The sequence below is a fragment of the Octodon degus genome, unplaced genomic scaffold (assembly GCF_000260255.1).
Source record: "Octodon degus isolate 3935 unplaced genomic scaffold, OctDeg1.0 scaffold00081, whole genome shotgun sequence".
In the NCBI taxonomy this organism is placed as follows: domain Eukaryota; kingdom Metazoa; phylum Chordata; class Mammalia; order Rodentia; family Octodontidae; genus Octodon; species Octodon degus.
The window spans coordinates 1,846,189-1,864,329 of NW_004524657.1; the positions used below are offsets into that span (position 1 = coordinate 1,846,189).

The 18,141-nt window shown below is 39.5% G+C and overlaps 1 protein-coding gene across 1 annotated transcript in view; it reads left to right on the forward strand.

Annotated features, from left to right (window-relative positions):
• Nucleotides 1-17,780, forward strand: part of LOC101584957 (zinc finger protein 709-like) — a 43,026-nt gene extending 25,246 nt beyond the window's left edge. Inside the window, 4 exon segments of the mRNA XM_023721252.1 lie at nt 13,191-13,317; nt 13,500-13,560; nt 16,359-17,525; nt 17,527-17,780. Coding sequence (XP_023577020.1) covers nt 13,191-13,317; nt 13,500-13,560; nt 16,359-17,525; nt 17,527-17,578 — 1,407 coding nt within the window. The 3' untranslated portion in view covers nt 17,579-17,780.
• Nucleotides 17,781-18,141: the final 361 nt, after the last annotated feature.

Sequence of the window (18,141 nt, forward strand, 5' to 3'; positions counted from 1 at the left end):
AATGTATGCAATGTGTTAATTATTGAAACTGTCCTACCAATTTGGTTTGAAACTGTCTCATTGCTATTTGTTTCTCAATAAAATTATGGGAAAAAGAATAAATACTGGGAAAGAGAAATGAAAAAAAAAAATGAGAAAAGGGGATGTGTCACCTCCTTGTGTCTATTTTCTGTATCTTTGTCCCCAAGCATAACATTGGCTCACCTAACTAACCACTTGTTGGCTGTATGTGTCATTGTTGCTTTGGAATTCCATGACACTCATGTCACTTATCCCATCTTTTGCACGCTAGTTGGGATCCTACTGTGTCACTAGCCTTCCCACTGATCTCTAAACCTTCGTGTGACGTTCACCTCAGTCATGGCAGCAGCGAGGGGAGAGGCCATTCTCCAAGCCTTCCAGTGTGATTCGCCTGAGTTGCAATGGCAGTGATCACAATGGCAGCGGTTGCACTTCACTGTTCGATGGGGTAGCAGAGGCTGTGCAGATGGCAATGGGAGAGGCCTGTAATTTTTTTTTTTTGAGGTTTACTGTGCATACATGTCTGAATTTGAGGCATAAATGTGTATAACTGAAGTATTTTCTAAATAATTTGGGAGAATAGCTATCTTTTTGTTTGGAATTTTTAAAAAAGTGAGTAGCCTTTGGGTTTTAGAAGAGAATCTCATGGCTTTTTTTTTTTTTTTTTTTTTTTTGGCAGAACTGGGGATTGAACTCAGGCCCTTGCACTTGCCAGGCAAGTGCTTATTCTACTGAGCCATCTCCCCAGACCCTGTTTTTTTTTTTCTTTTTTTTGTATAGGGCCTCACTATGATAGGGCCTCACTATGCAGTTTAGACTCGTGGTGATCCTCCTGTTTTCCTGTTTTCAGCCTCCCCAGTGGCTGGGATTACAGGCATGTGCCACCATGCTGGGACTCCATTTCCGGCTCAGCACACCCTAGGTGTGGGGCTGGCATGGAATGTGGTACTGGGATCAAACCCCAGTCCCTGTGTTTGCCTAAGCAGGTGCTTAGTCCGCTGAGCTATCTCGCTGACCCTCATGGATGTTTTTCATATTCATATTGTTGTACTGATATTATAGATACGGTTGTATTAAGCAAATAATTTCATCAGTCCACAGCAGATTATATTATCAAGTCAAAGTCTGTACATTTTCTTCCCAATGCTCATATCACATTCTTCAATTTTATTTGTAAGTGTTATCATTTTGGAAAATTTTCAGACTTTAGAATATTTTTGGGTATAATTTGTGATAATTTTTATATTTGGTTATAATAATGATTAGAGGTATGTGAGGTCATTTCTGGATTAATAATGTACTTGCCTTACAATGACCTGGGAGGAGGCATAGTCTTTAACAAAACTACATATGGACATGGAGCGAGTGGGGAAACAGTTTGGGACATCTAGTTCACTACTTGCAAGAGTGAAGAAGTATTTGCAAAAAAAATTTGCAAATTTTTAGTTTAGAATTTTAGTTTAGAAGTATTTGCAAAAAAATTTCCAAAGCTCAAAGTTCTAATTAAATATATTTTTGAAAATGTAGATCACTCCCTACAATGTTGATTATATTCCCATAATATGGAGACATTCTTGCACCTGAGAATCTATTAATGACAACTCTCTTTAATATTTTTACTTATAATGAGGGGCCAGGGAGATTGATCAGTGGAATAAATGCTTGCCTGGCAAGTGCAAGGTCGAGTTTTATATCTGGTATCATCCCCCCACAAAAAAAAAAAAGAAAAAGAAAAAGAAAAATGTTATTCATAATGAACCAGAAAGTTTGGATTTGGGTTAGGGTTAAGTATAGAGATTCATGCCTGGAATTCCAGCACTTGGACTCACATGCAGGAGAACAGCTTTAAGTTTTGAGCCTGGCCTTGATACCTTGTGGGTTGAAGACTAGCCTGAACTACATTAGAAAATAAAAACTATAAATTTCACAACAAAACCACACAAGTGAACTAGTAATGTAGTTTAGCATTAAATTGCATATTAATGTGGCTACAATGTAGTATTCCATTCCTCCTGGGTTCACCAGATGTTTTTGTTCTTTCTCCTTTACTACACTCAATTCTTGTTTAAGAGTTATGGGCTCTGCCCAGTATTTCTCTTTTGGCCTGATGGGGTTACCATATGCATTTTAGCCTCTGTGATAGTGTCTGCTTTGTGGCTTCATCCTGGGATATGTTCAGTTAACAGAAAAATGTTGACAATAGTATGTTTCTATTGTTTTGTTTGAGGCTCATGTTATCCAAGCTTTTCCCTGCCACAGTTTCCATCAGGAGAGGGGCTATGGTACAGAGCAGAAATCCTACCCATCATGCTTGTGTCATCAGTTGCTTAGTCATCATTGTTTTCACCCATGTCTGCATTTTATCTGCTACCTTTATCATCTCCTGTTGCCGAGATGGATGGCAGATTGCCTTCTCTGTGGATACAATTTATTGTCAATGTATTTGGCAAGCTCTGACTTTCCCTATGTCAGCCATTTCCAGCTCCAATTCTAAGATCACCCTAAGGAGACTGCAGAGTCTGACATAATAATGTCAATAATAATGTCAGCAGTCCTGTCACTTTTATCTTCTGGGGAAAAGATCAGAAGAACAAGAGGAAGAAGGCCTTTCCTGTCCACCTCTCACCGAGATATTTTGAATTGTGTATTACTGTAAACTGGAGCACCATGAACTCTCTTCCTTTTTTTCCCATTTATTTGTTGTGTCTTTTCAACTCTCCCTCCCTGCTATATTATTTCCTTTTATTCCCTCTTCTCATTCTTTCTTTGCTTTTTCTCTGTCACTTTTAAAAAGCTCCCCAACTTCTTTTATTCCTCTTTGCTTTCATTTAATATTCTTATAAACCTTCCTTTTTCATTTACCTCTCTTGCAAATCCCAATCCTTCTCTCCTACCTTTTCCCTTTCATTATTAGTTGCACTGCAAACAGTCCTTGACTTGGTTACTTTTTACTTGTTGCTGGGACAAATAACCTGACACTCAAAACGAAGGAAGGAAAGGTTTATTTAGCTGTTGTGGGTGTTTCACTCTATACTCGGCTGACTCAGCAGAGTGGCACATGGCAGAGAGCAGAAGTTCATGGCAGAAAACATTGAGGAGCAAAAGGCGCACCTGTGGCTTTTAGCAAGCTTCTCTCTTCTCCTCATATTGTAAACAAACTACCCTGGGGCTTGAGGTGTAGATCTCACACAACGTCCATGCCCTCCTCTTGCCCAGAATGAGGATGTTTACAAACTTAGACTCTTGGCTCCCTGCTGAGTCACTTAATTAAACTTCTAAACTTCTCAAGTTGACACAATGTATCAACCACTGCAGTCCTCCAAAGTCTTTGTGCATTTATCATTAAGTAGAGATTGCCAGCTTTCCTGAAGTATAATTTACTGTTTGATACATTTTCTTTAAAGCGTAGTCAACAGACTAGTCTAGAACATGGTATTTTGCTCCTAAAGAAACCCAGTCACCTTATTTCTTCCATTTTCCCGAGCCATGTAAGTGGCTAATCTAATGTATACTCTACACACTTTGATATATTGGCCATTTTGTATAAGTGGATAATTCATTGTCTCTGCCTCTTTTCTGCATGATGTTTGTAGGGTATTATAGCATTTATCCAAAAATTCTATTTATGAATGAATATTATTAGGAAAAGCTTCAGGTTTTTGGTTTTTCATCAATTTATGAGCATTGCAGTTGTTTCTACCCATTAGCTTTTATGAACACTAGGTTAAATTTTGTGTCTATGTTCATGAGGGAGATTGTTTTGTAGTTGTCTTTTTTGTTTGAATCTTTCTCCAGTTTTGGTATAAGTGTTGTTATGGGTCAACTCTGCGTAGGAGCCAGATCAGCCAGATAGAAATTTGAATAGAGCCTTTTATTTACTGAGCTCAGGTCCATCAGCCACTTTTCTCGCAGGAGTAGGCTGATCGTCCCCGAACGTAGGTAGCAAGGGGGTATTTATAACAAATCACATCCAGTTTGGTAAGCAAACTTGTTATCTAGTATAGAACAACAGAAACTGCATTCATTTGACACAGCTGTAAACTGTTTATAACTAAAAGGTCTTTTACAGCTTAGTGATAAGTGCATATTTTTGTAAGGTATATCTTAAGCTGACTATGTTGCAGAAGATGGTTGGGGAGGGAGTCTATGTTAGCTTGCAGCCTTGACAAGAAACAGTTATTGGGCTGGTGAGATGGCTCAGTGGCCTAAAGCACCTACTTAGAACAAGCTTAGCAAAGTACAGGGACCACGGTTCAATCCCCCAGCACCACATGCCAGCCAGCCCCGCCCCCTGGTGGGCTGAGCTGGCCACACACACACATACACATAAATAAATAAAATGTAAAAAAAAAAAAAAAAAAGAAACAGTTATTTATTGTTGAACAGCCTTGAGCCGAAAGGGAGAACACATTTCTTAGAGTAGATAACAGGAAGCACAAGGGGCTTTTATAATTTTTATAATTAAGGCACAAAACTCTATTAACCCTTTACATTCCCCACTGGTTTTTATCTGGGAATCAAATCTTTGATTTATCTAAAACTCATAACTTGAGTTGCCTAGGGGTGTGAGAGGCTCATTTTTAGATCTCAACACCATTAACTTAATTGTCCGGATTTTTTGTCATATATATGTAGTCAAACAGTTTATTATACAAGAGCCAATGAGCAGGACCAGAGGAAATATGATCACGGGCCAAATCAGAGCAGTTATCAGATTATTTATCCAGGGGGATATTGAAAATAACCCCCCCCCCGTTATTATCTTGACGGATATCTTGAGCTAATTTTTTAGTATGTTTATTTGATTTTGTGTCTGATGGCTGTTATCTGATAAGTTAAAACAGCACATGTTTTTTATTTTTTTACATCCTTGATGGTGAAACAATAGTAAGTAATCTATAGCAGCCTGATTGTTTAATATAGCTTGTCTATGTTTTTTTTGTTCTGCATTGAGTAGGGCGATGGCTGTTGAAGTGGCATTAAGAGCTTTGGCCACATTATAACCTAATTGTTTCACATGTTTTTTTGTTATTTTACCGAAGTATAGGTTTTTAACAACACTGAGTATCATAGCATAGGCTTCTGCATCAGACAGGAAAGTGACTTTATCATTATAGTCAGGAGGGAGAGGGATGTTAGAAACTTCTCTCCTCTTGCAGGGTGATGATGTTTTTGAATGGGGTAGCATCAAATCATCTTGAGATGGAAGAATTACAGTCAGCCTGCTTAAACAACAGGAGATTCCATCCAGATAAGCTGGGATATAGTTAAAAGTATGTCCATTGCATGTGAAAAACCATCCAGTGGGTAATAAGATATTATCAGTTATATGTGGATACTTTATAAGACTAGAACAATTTAGAAACCCTGATAATCGGTGACAACTTTTTTTAGTACAGTTTACAAATTGCACACAAGTTTTATTGAAAGTAACTACAGTCTTTGGGGTAACAAAATGTAGGGCACCAGGTGGTATATCACGTGAGACAGGTCCCCAATTAGCCAAGTCATAATATGGGGCAGGATTAGAAATGTGTTTTAAAAAGATTAAATTTCTAAAACCTTCTGCAGGCTTGCACACTGGTCTTAGGCATGAACCCAGAACATATTAAAGATTTAAGGTTTGTTCCAAGCAGAAAGTTGACAAAGTAAGAGTGTTTGTCATCTTTATCCATATGTTATCATGGGAATTAATTACAGACACAGCAGGTATGGCTGACAGCGCATGAAATTTAGAGATTACATAATGTATAATAACTGAAAAGAAAGTTAGGCCAGGCCTGTATCCTGGCGTACTAATTTGACCTTGAGCGGATCGGGCATCTTTTTGATTTAAGGTCCTACCCAGCGAGGTCCTAATGTGGATGGATCCCGCTTTTTTATCCACACCAGAGAGCCAGGTTCTGCAGTCAGTGGACTGTCAAGTTGTTCTGGTCTTGAATGTTGACGGCGGAAGAGGGAGTGTGTAGCCTGTAGAGTAAACTGTAGAGCCTATAAGGACTTAACAAGGTCTTGATTAGAAATGGATGTCAGGATTTCCTCCCCCAGTTTAGGGATTAAGGGAGGTGCCCGACCATATATAGATTTAAAGGGAGTGATCCCGTGTACATAGGGAGTACAGCGGGCTCGTAATAAAGCAAAAGGAAGGAGACTCACCCAGTTTTTGCCAGTTTTTAACCCTAGTTTTGAAATGGTTTCTTTTAGAGTATGATTTATTTTTTTTTACCTGACCTGAACTCTGAGGCCTATATGTATAATGTAGCTTTTATTTTAATTTTAGGGCCTGGGACAGACTTTTAGTAACCCGAGCTGTAAAAGCCAGACCATTGTCGGACCCCATAGTAATGGGCAGGCCAAATCTGGGAATAATCTCTGCCAATAACTTTTTTGTCATTATCAGAGCTGACTCTGATCGGGTGGCATAGGCCTCTGTCCATCCAGTAAAGGTATCCACTAAAACAAGGAGGTAGCGATATCCTCCTTTTTCTGGACCCATTTTAGTGAAATCAATTTTTTAGTGTTTCCCAGGAGACATATCTCTGAGCATGCTGTCCAGGTTTAGAAGTAATCTTGCTGGGGTTTACCTGGGCACAGCGGAGACACCTTTGGCTGGTTTCCTTACGTCATTTGATTCAGGTTGGGTATGAAGTAGGATTTTTGCAACAATTTAGCCAATTTATTTTCTCCCAAGTTAGTCCCTTGGTGTATCCGCTGAATAAGCTCTCGGCCTAGTGCCTCAGGAAGGAGAATCCTGCTGTCTGGCAGCATTTGCCAGCCATCCTGTGTTGGCGTGGTTTTTAAGCTTTTAGCCAACAAAAGATCTGTATCAGAGTAAGTGGGCTGATCCAGCACTCTGGGTGGCAGAACAGGCAAGAGTGCCCTGAGTGGCCCCACTGGTTTTTGTGCCACTTTCTTGGCTGTGGCATCTGCCAGAGCATTTTTTTGAGCCACTGGAGAGTTTACCTTCTGGTGTCCCTAGCAATGGATAACTGCCACCTTTTTGGGGAGCCACACAGCTGTAAGCAAGTCTAGGATCTCTTGGGCATTTTTGATCTTATGTCCACCTGTGGTGACCTCGTTTTTGATAGCTCCATGTACATGAGGGGTAGCAAAAGCATACCTGCTGTCAGTGTAGATGTTCACCTGCTTATTTTGTCCCCAGCAGAGGGCCTGGGTTAAGGCAGTGAGCTCTGCCTGTTGGGCAGATGTCCCATGTCCCAAGGCTTGGGCCCAGATTACTTGGTCTTTTGTGACCACTGCTGCCCCAGCATAACGTACCCCATTTAGGACAAAACTGCTTCCATCGGTGTACAAGGTAGCATCAGGATCGTCCATAGGAATGTCTGTGAGGTCCTCTCTCAGGCTTGTTTTTGTATCAAGTACCTCAATACAGTCATGGAGTGGGGCCTCAGGATCATCATCTGGTAACAAGGTGGCTGGGTTTAAGGCTGTAGTGGACAAGAACTTAATACGGGCTGAGTCTAAGAGCAAAGCTTGATATTGTACAATCCGTGCATTTGAGAGCCATCTTTTAGGAGGGCTTTTAAGAAGGCTGTCAACTGTGTAAGGAGCCACAATTTGGAGCTCTTGGCCAAACATGAGCTTAGTAGCTTCCTTTGTCAAAATGATGGTGGTGGCTCTGGCTCACAGGCAGTTTGGTCAACCTGCTGCAGTGGGGTCCAGTCTCTTAGACAGGTATGCTATAGGTCTTTTCTAGGGCCCCAAGTATTGGGTTAGGACCCCTTTAGCAACGCCCTTGCTTTCATGTACATGGAGCTGGAATGGTTTTGTCAGATCAGGCAGAGCCAAGGCAGGAGCTGAAGCAAGGGCTTTTTTTAGAGCCTCAAAAGCCTCTTGTTTAGATTTACCCCAAAAGAGTTTTTTTTTTTTGGTCCCCACCAGTACTGGCATATAGAGGCTGGGCAATTTTAGCAAATCCTATGATCCAAAACCCGCAATATCCAAGGAGCCCCAGAAATTCTCTTACCTGTCATTTGGTGGTAGGGACAGGGATTTTTAATATAGCTTCAATCCGTTTATTAGACAGAGTTCGTTGTCCTTCCTGCAGTCTATAGCCCAAATATGTTACCTGAGATAAGCAAAGCTGAGCCTTTTTGGCAGAGACTCTGTAGCCCATTTTATCCAATTCTCGCAGCAGGTCCTCAGTTGCCTCTCTACACAAGTCATAGGTGTTAGAGGCCAACAATATGTCATCAACGTATTGTAACACAGTTACTTGGGGATATTTTCCCCGAAAATTTAGCAAGTCTCTGCTCAGTGCCTCATCAAACAGGGTTGGTGAGTTTTTATAGCCCTGAGGTAATCTGGTCCAGGTTAATTGGCCATTTTCTCCCATCTGGGGGTCCACCCATTCAAAAGCAAAAATGGATTGACTTACCGGAGCCAATGGGATAGTGAAGAAAGCATCCTTTAAGTCCAGGACTGTGTAGAAGACTCGGTCCAGGGGCAGCAGACTCAGAAGTGTATATGGTTGGGCACCGTGGAGTGGATAGTTTCCACTCTATGGTTTACTTTCCATAAATCCTGGACTGGTCTGTAGTCTGTGGTTCCAGGCTTCTGGACTGGCAACAGGGGTGTGTTTTAAGCAGACTTATAGGGAACCAGAATGCCCTCCTTTTTGAGTCTCTGTATATGGACACTTATTCCTAACCTGGCCTGTAGGTTCAAGGGGTATTGGCGGACACGAACAGGAGATGCCCCAGATAAAAGAGAGATCACTACTTGTGGCTGATGGGCAGCCAGATCAGGGGGGTTATTTTCAGCACATACCCCAGGTATTTTAGATGTCCATTTTACAAGCAAGTCAGAGGAGATCTCTTTGGGTTCCTCACCTGCCAGCAACAAATGTTTTTCAGTCAAAGGGCAGGTGTATAGAATGGCAGAACGTAAAGGATCTTCTTTTCCAAGTGAAATCTCTATAGAGTTTTCTTGGAAGGAGATTTGCGCTTGTAATTTATGGAGTAAGTCATGACCAATCAAGCATACGGGCATTCTGGCATAACTAGGAAAGAGTGAGTCATCTGTTTTGTTCCCAGGTTTCCTATATGGGCCTGGGTCCAAGGGTATGACTTAGTCTTTCTAGTGGCTCCTTGTATACGTGTCCTTTTTTCTGATAGGGGCCCCGCAGGTTGTTGCAGGACAGAGTAAGTAGCTCCAGTGTCTACCAGAAAGTCAATAGATTGGCCCCCTACCTCTAAGGTGACCATGGGCTCCTGGGGGCCAGATTCAGAGCCCTGGCCTCTTTAGACTTCCTTTTCCTGCATCAAGACCTGAGCAGGCTTTTTTTTTTTTTTTTTGACATTTATGTTTTTAATGTCCTTTTTCCTTGCAATAGGCACACTCGTTTTTTTTAAGCGGCATCTTTTTTTTTTATTTTTTATTTTTTGGATCCTTTTTTTAAACTTTTGAGTCCTTTTACCCCATGGCAATCAGAACCTTTTCCATCCTCTTATTTAGCTCCCTAGGGTCTTCCCTGTTATTAAAAACTCGCTGAGCTATCTCCACCAGCTCTGTAAGAGCTTTTCCTTCAAATCCTTCAATCTTCTGCAATTTCTTTCTAATGTCTGGGGCCGACTGAGATACAAAGGCAATATTCATAGCGCGGCGATTCTCAGGGGCTTTAGGATCTATCAGTGAATATATCCGATAGGCCTCTTGGAGGTGCTCTAAGAATGCCACCGGAGACTCATCAGGTCCCTGACTGACCTCTGTAATTTTAGACAAATTAGTAGGCTTTCTAGCCGCCGCCCTGATTGCCCCTAAAAGAAGCTGGCAATACTGACTGAGAGCCTCCTTACCTCTATGGGAATTAGAATCCCAGTTAGGACGAGTCAAAGGGAAGGACTCCTCCAGTCGTACAGGATCTGAAGCTGGTTGGCCATCTGGGCCCAAAATTAATTTTCATCCACACCCCCGGATTTGCTCTCGCTCTTTAGATGTAAAAAGGGTCTGTAAAAGCTGTTGGCAATCATCCCAAGTGGGCTGATGGGTGAAGAAAACAGATTCCAGAAGAGATACAAGCCCTTGAGGATTCTGAGAGAAAGAGGGGTTCTGGTTTTTTTCAGTTATATAAATCACTAGTCGAGAAGGGGACATAAGCCATGAAAGGGCGGTCATCTCCACCCAATTGTTCATGGAGAGGAAGTACTAAGGCTGGTGCTGAGGTGGGAAAACGATCAGGGTCAGATGGCAGGGGCTGAGAAAAGGGCAGTTCGCTATGGGTATGCAGTGGACTCAGAGGAGTGGAGGAGTCGGGGCTAGCTGAAAGGTTAAGGGGAAGACGGGACAGCTTAGGGTAAGGAGGGGGAGTCGGAGATTCAGATGTTGGGGGCAGCACAGGTGGCCTTTTCGGACTCTGAGGATCCTTTTCTGGAGTGGCGGCCAGCACCACCGTACCAGAGGCACATTGGCGTGATGCCCACACATGGCGACAGGTTTTTATCCACTTTGGAGGGTCGTGTAATAAATCTATCTATGTTTGAATATATGGGACTTGATCAGGATGTCCCGGCTTTTTATATATGACCCTACGGACCTGATAAGCAAGAAAGATATTAAAAGAGCCCTCCGGAAGCCATACAGACTCCGATAGGTGGGGCCACTCCAGTTCGCACAAAGTGCGGAGAGTCCCCGGGGGAGACAAAGTCTCCGTAGTCAGCAGCTCACCATCGGAATTCCTGGAAATGATCAAGAATACATTGCAAAGGCGACACAGAAGCAGAAGCAGACTGACCCATCGTTATCAGACAGACAAATGACAATCGACCGAAACACACAAAAACGAAACAGAAACAGACCTAAGACTCCAACCCATCGTCATGGAAAGGAGTCGAGTCCAGAGGCTATCGCTGCGTCCAGCACCTCTTAGGACTCTCAGAGGGGGCGCCCCGACAGAACAGACACAGATGTCTTACCAGCAAGATCTTTCAGATGGCTCGGTCTAGTCATTCCGAATGGTATGATTTTTGAGTTTTTGGACACTGTCCCAGGGCCAGAAATTTCCCCTGGGGAAATGGTTTCCAAAGACCATTTTATCAATTATAAGTTCCTATAATTGATCCCCAATGAAGGGAATCCCGGATGAGCCCCCAAATGTTATGGGTCAACTCTGCATAGGAAACAGATCAGCCAGGTAGAAATTTGAATAGAGCCTTTTATTTACTGAGCTCAGGTCCGTCAGCCACTTTTCTCACAGGAGAAGGCTGATCGTCCCCGAACGTAGGTAGCAAGGGGGTATTTATAACAGAAATCACATCCAGTTTGGTAAGCAAACTTGTTGTCTAGTATAGAACAACAGAAACTGCATTCATTTGACACAGCTGTAAACTGTTTATAACTAAAAGGTCTTTCACAGCTTAGTGATAAGTGCATATTTTTGTAAGGTATATCTTAAGCTGACTATGTTGCAGAAGATGGTTGGGGAGGGAGTCTGTGTTAGCTTGCTGCCTTGACAAGAAACAGTTATTTATTGTTGAACAGCCTTGAGCTGAAAGGGAGAACACATTTCTTAGAGCAGATAACAGGAAGCACAAGGGGTTTTTATAATTTTTTATAATTAAGGCACAAAATTCTATTAACCCTTTACAGTGTAATACTTGCCCCCAGAAATAATTTTGGGAGTGTTGCCTCCTTTTCATTTTCATTGAAGACTTTGAAGAGTATTAGGATTAAATCTTCTCTAAATTTCTTGTAGAATACAGCTGTGAATCCATCCAGACCTGGGTTTTTCTTTGTCTATAATTTTTTATTACATAGTCAATTTCGTTGGGTGGTAATTGGGTTATTCAGAGTGTTTATATTTTTTTGATTGAATTATGATAATTTGTACCTGCCTAGGACTCTCCATTTCTTCTGTGTCCTCGGTTCCATGAGTGTAAAGATTTTCAAAGTAGTAAGTGATGATCTTATGAATTTCCACAGGGTCTGTAGTAATTTCACCCTTTTCATTCCTTATTGCTTGAATTTGAGTTTTTTCTTTTCTCTTTTTGATGAGATTAGCTAGGGGTTTATCAATTTTATGTAATCTTTCAAAGACTCATTTTTTTATTCATTAATTCTTTGTATACTTTGTCTCGATTGCATTAATTTCTGCTCTAATCTTTATGATTTCCTCCCATCTTTGGGATTTGGGCTTGTTTTGCTCTTTTTCTAGAAGCTTGAGGTGCATCATTAGGGTACTTACTTGTTCTCGTTTTGTTTTCCCAATATGTGTCCACCACTACCAACACACCTGGTGTAAATTTTCCTTTTGTGCCTAATTACTCTGTGATATGTTTTCAATGCATATGGTACATTTCGTTCTTCCCCTCTTACAATCCTGGAATTTCTTATATTTGAGTGCTAGGTGATCACTTGGTAGCATTGAGCTGTAAGGTAAATTGCAGCCTTTGTTTTCATTGGTTACAGACTTGTTCCAATAATGAGTGTGTCTATATATATATATATGAGTATTTTAATATATATATATTATTTTCAGTTATATTTCTGTGATGCCAGATTCAAGTTTCAAAATGCTCCTTAAGTACATCAGAGAAAGAAGAACTCAGTGCCATAAATAATGAGATTTGAAGAAAGACATTATGTATGGTCTATCAAAGTGATTCATTAGATATTCATCTGCCCCAGTATTTTGTGGGTGGTAGTCTTTTTTGTTGTTGTTGTTTTTCCAGGAATTGAACTCAGGGCCTTACGCTTGCCAGGCAGGTGCTTATGGTGTTGAGCTATCTCCCCAGATGGGTGGTGGACTTTTAGTTTCTCACTGTGAGCTCTGTTTTGGCGCCATCGTACAGATACCCTTGATGTAACTCAGCAAGGGAACCAGTGCCCTTGATCTGCTAATGCATTAGCAGTGAGTTGAAATATTGCATTAGAACTGCTGTCTGAACAAAATGTGTTTATACATGATGTTGATGTCTAACACATGGAATTAACATTTGAAGAATTCAACCTTTCTTCAGCTGTTCTTTTTTTACTTCATTGAAACAGGTCCTTTCTCTATGTAGTGTAGTCTAGCCTTGAGCTAACCTTGTAGCCCATACTGATCTTGAACTCATGGAAATCCTCTTGCCTCAACCTTCTGAGTGCTGGGATTACAAATAGAGCAATATATATATATATATATATATATATATATATATATAATCATTTAGGTGTCCGTGACCTTTGATGATGTGGCTGTTAAATTCACCAATGAGGAGTGGGCTTTGCTGAGTCCATTCCAAAGGAAGATCTACAAAGATGTGATGAAGGAAACCTTTAGAAACTTAGCTGATATAGGTAAGGATGACATCTGTTTCTCACTTATGTTATCAGATGATATCTGTTGCTCATCATTGCTGTTTCATTACAAAAAATGTGAAAATTTTTTGAAGAATATCTCAGTTCTGAATATAACTGAAATTTATTAATTTTTATGTATAAATATAATAAGTCCTTATATTTCTGTGTATACAATTCAGGAAGAGCTTGGGATATCCAGAAAGTTGGAAAAGAACACAAAAATTACTCCAGAAATCTAAGGTAATTTGTACTGTCAAGGAAAAAGAATGTTCCTCAAGAGGCAGTGTGTGAGCCAAAGAAATGAAACAAAGTCTAACTTAATGTCAAAAATATTCTCCAAAGATGTATGCAGCTTTAGTATGTATAATCTCACAATTGAATCATGAAAATTATGAAACTACATTTAAGTATTGCATATAGATATACATGAAAAGAAAAATAACTAAATTGTCTTTAAGAACCCTGTCTACATTGAATATAACATACAAAATCCAAAAATTGTAAATCTTGAGGCAGTAAAGAATAAATGACAGCTAGTATATGTGTTTTCTAGCCATTCTTCTGTGAATTGAGTTCATACTGACTTAACCTCCTTAGAAAGCTGGTGCAATTTTAAGAACAGTCACTATGATAACCAGTACACAAATGTCTCTAAAAGTTAATCCAGCGTTTGCCCATGTGGGTCTGATTCATTTCACTGATGAGTATGGGCTCTAGTTGCATCCATTTACATATAAAAGCCTCAAGTTTATCTCTTTTTATAGCATTATTATATAAAAATTCCACATCTTTTTTACAGATTCCTAAATTAATGGGCATTTGGATTGTTTTCAAGATTTAGCTATGTCAGATTGTGCTGCTGTAAACATAGGTGCACACATATCCCTGTGGTATGAGGTTTTCAGGTTTTTTTGGAAAAAATGCCTAGGGGAGGAAAACCTGGGTTGAATGGGATCTTTAATTCTACCTTTTTGAGGAATCCCCATACTGATTTGCATAGTAGTAGTTTCTGTCTACACTCATACCTACAGTAGAGAAGAGTTCCTTTTTGCCTACAGCCTCTCCATGATTTGTTATTGGTTGACTTCTGTATGATAGCCATCTTTTTCTGGGGTAAGATGAAATATCTATGTTGTTTTAATTTGCATTTATTGAATGACTAATGATGTTGAACATTTTTTCATATACTTACTTGCCATTTATATTTTTTCATCAGGGACATATGTATCATCTCAGATACCGATTTTTGGATTGAGTCTTTGAATTTGGGGGAGTTAATTTTTTTTGGTTCTTTATATTTTCTAGATAGGAATCCTTTGTCTGAGGGACAATTAGCTATGACTTTTTCCCAACTTGTGGGTTTTCTTTTTACTCTGTTGGTAAGTAAAAAGAAAATTTTTATTTCTAAATAAAATCTGAAAGCTATAATAGTGTGAAAGGGAAAGAAACTGGTCAAAGAGAAGTAACAACTAAGATGAGAGAATGGAGGAAAGAAAGAAGAGGGAAAATATATATGTGTATACACAGTATAACTTGGATAATCGTTCTGCTTATTGAACAGTTAATGCTTAATTTTTTTTTATTTTTCTATTTTTTTATTTTTTTGAGGAATGGGGGATTGAACTCAGACCCTTATGCTTGCCAGGGAAGCGTGTATTCTGCTGAGACATTTCCCTGGCTCCCCATTTTTTTTTTTTTTTTTTTGAGAACCAGGGATTGAACTCAGGCCCTTGCGCTTGCCAGACAAGTGCTTATTCTACTGAGCCATCTCCCTGGTGCTTAAATATTTTTGACAAATTTTACATGCTTATATCTGGTAAGGATTGTTTTTGGCTGGCTCAGGCTGCCTTAAGGGTGGGTCTGATAAGTCATGTGGAGCTAGGGATTGAACCCCAGTCCCCTGGGCTTGACTGTGTTTGCATGAGCAGGCACTTAAACAACTGAGCTAACCCTGCAGGTGCCCCACCCCACATGCTTATATCTGGTAATCCAAACAATTAATTGGAAGACAACAATATGTGATATAACAACCATTGTTGAATTCCTATCATTTTGTTTAGTAAAATTTTTTATTTCTAATTTTTTTCTTCTTTTTACTTTTTATTGTTTTCTTTAAAAATAAAATAAAAGTTGATTCATACTTAATTCTGGGTATATTCTTGAAGGAGTTAAAATCATCATATTGTATAAATGCATGCATGCACATTGTCAAAGAAGGTCATTTTATAACCAGTAAGCAATTGAATCAGCTTAAATATCTATTGCTAGGTCCATGGATAAGGAACATTTTTTATAAGTCCATGTGATTGTGCATTCATATAAAGCCAGAATTTTATGAAGCAGATTTTGCAGAAAGGCAAGTTGAATTTCAGCCTGAACAACTTAGTCATCATTAACAATTTCTCAAAATAAGAAGTATGAAGCGGAAGATTTTGTGCTAAGACCTATGTTTCATTGCCAGTACTGAAAAGAAAAAGATAATGTACTTTATCATCAGCACCCCCCCAAAATAATATGCCATTTGCAAGAAGAAATAGGTCTTTCTGCCCTACTGTTCAGTGAAATAACTCATCCACACAGTGTGAAATGTCACGTGGTTTCTTTTAGATGAGAAACCAAAATGTAAATTGGAGAGTAAAATAAAAGAGAGGTTATAGGGGCGAGGGAGACAGCTCAGTAGAATGGGCCTGAGTTCAATCCCCGGTTCCCCCCCCCCCCAAAAAAAAAAAGAGAGAGGTGATAGTCAAAAGGACAGACTGACTTTTTGGTGATTGGAAAGACAAGCAGGGTAAGGAGACATAGGGTAGAATATAGGGCGAAAACATATCAAAATGATATGAACTAAGTGCTAACAATGAAGCTAAACATTTTATTTCAAAATACGCATATTTAAAATTCACAAGTAAATACTATTTTGGGAATGTTTTTAATGTATCCTGCCAGGTATTCGGTTAATTTATTGTCAAAATTTCTTATCAGGCAACAAAACAGAACTTGTTCTGCTAAATCATTTTAATATGACTTCTTTTTCTTTACAGAAATGAAGAGATACAGAAATGCTATCAATATAAAGGTTGGAATCGATATGAAGGAATACTCCTTTGTACTCCAGATGTTAATGTGGACGTGAATCAAACAGACATACACGATAATGTTGAGATCTATCAAACAAATTATAGGGGAGAGAAACCCTATGTATGTGAGGAATGTGGGAAAGGTTTTAGCAAAAAGAGTCATTTTCAGTGTCATTTAAGAACTCACACTGGGGAGAAACCCTATGTATGTAAACAATGTGGGAAAGCTTTCAACACAAAACATCACTGTCAAGTACATGCGAGAATTCACACTGGGGAGAAACCATATATTTGTAAGCAGTGTGGGAGAGCTTTCAGTAGAAACACTCATTGTCGAAGTCATGAAAGAACTCACAGTGGGGAGAAACCCTATGCGTGTAAACAATGTGGGAAAGCTTTTAACAGGTACCGTGATTGTAAAGTACATGAAAGAACTCACTCAGGGGAGAAACCCTATATATGTACACAGTGTGGAAAAGCTTTCAACATATACCATGACTATAAAGTCCATCAAAGAATTTACACTGGGGAGAAACCTTATGTATGTAAAGAATGTGGTAAAGCTTTTAGCAAAAACAGCAGAAACACTCAATGTCAGAGTCATGAAAAAACTCACACTTGGGAGAAACCGTATGTATGTAAACAGTGTGGGAAATCTTTTACCACACTTGCATGTTTTAAACTGCATGAAAGACTTCACACTGGCGAGAAACCCTATGTATGTAAACAGTGTGGGAAGGCTTTTATCACAAACCATCGTTTGAGAGCACATGAAAGAGTTCATACTGGGAAGAAACCCTTTTTATGTAAGCAGTGTGGGAAAGCTTTCTTTACTCACAGCGCATGTAAAATACATGAAAGAATTCATACTGGGGAGAAACCCTATGCATGTAAGCAATGTGGAAAAGCTTTCAGCAGAAGCACTCATTGTCGAACACATGAAAGAATTCACACTGGGGAGAAACCTTATGTATGTCAACATTGTGGGAAAGCTTTCACCACGCAAGGATATTGTAAAATACATGAAAGACTTCATACAGAGGGGAAACCATATGTATGTAAGCAATGTGGAAAAGCTTTTAGCACACACAGTTCTTGTCACAGACATGAAAAGATTCACACTGGGGAGAAACACTGTATGTAAGCAATGTGGGAAAGCTTTTAGCACAAACCACCATTTGTGAACACATGAAAGGATTCATATTGGGAAGAAATCATTTGTATGCAAATGAGGGCAAATTTTCAGCAAGCACAGTGAGTGTAAAATACACAAGAGCATTCACACCGGGGATTAATCCTTTGTATATAGGATAAATAGATATGTTCTGCACATTATCAAATGTATGAAAGAACTTACTAGGCAGAAATCCTCTGTAGAGGAGTAATGTGGGAAAGGTGCTGGTCCAAACACATTGTAAAATACATGAAGCCTTGCTAGAGAAGAACTATACATTTAAGCTGATTTTGCAAATCCTGTGAAAATTTTTTGTGTAGTGGAGACCTAAAGAAAGTGCAAAATGTTTGATATTAATAAAGTGGAGCTATCATGAAGTGTATGTATGCTGTGATTTTCACTAAATCACTCATATATATCTATGTGTTTGCAAGGGTTTAGTATGAAAATACTGTTTACATAATTTTGTATTTTTATTGTCTCTTCTCAGTCCATAGTCTTAATTAAATGTGGTGAATTGAAAAAAATGTAGGTTTTACTTTCAAGTATAGTTTTTGCATGCTTAATGTTTTG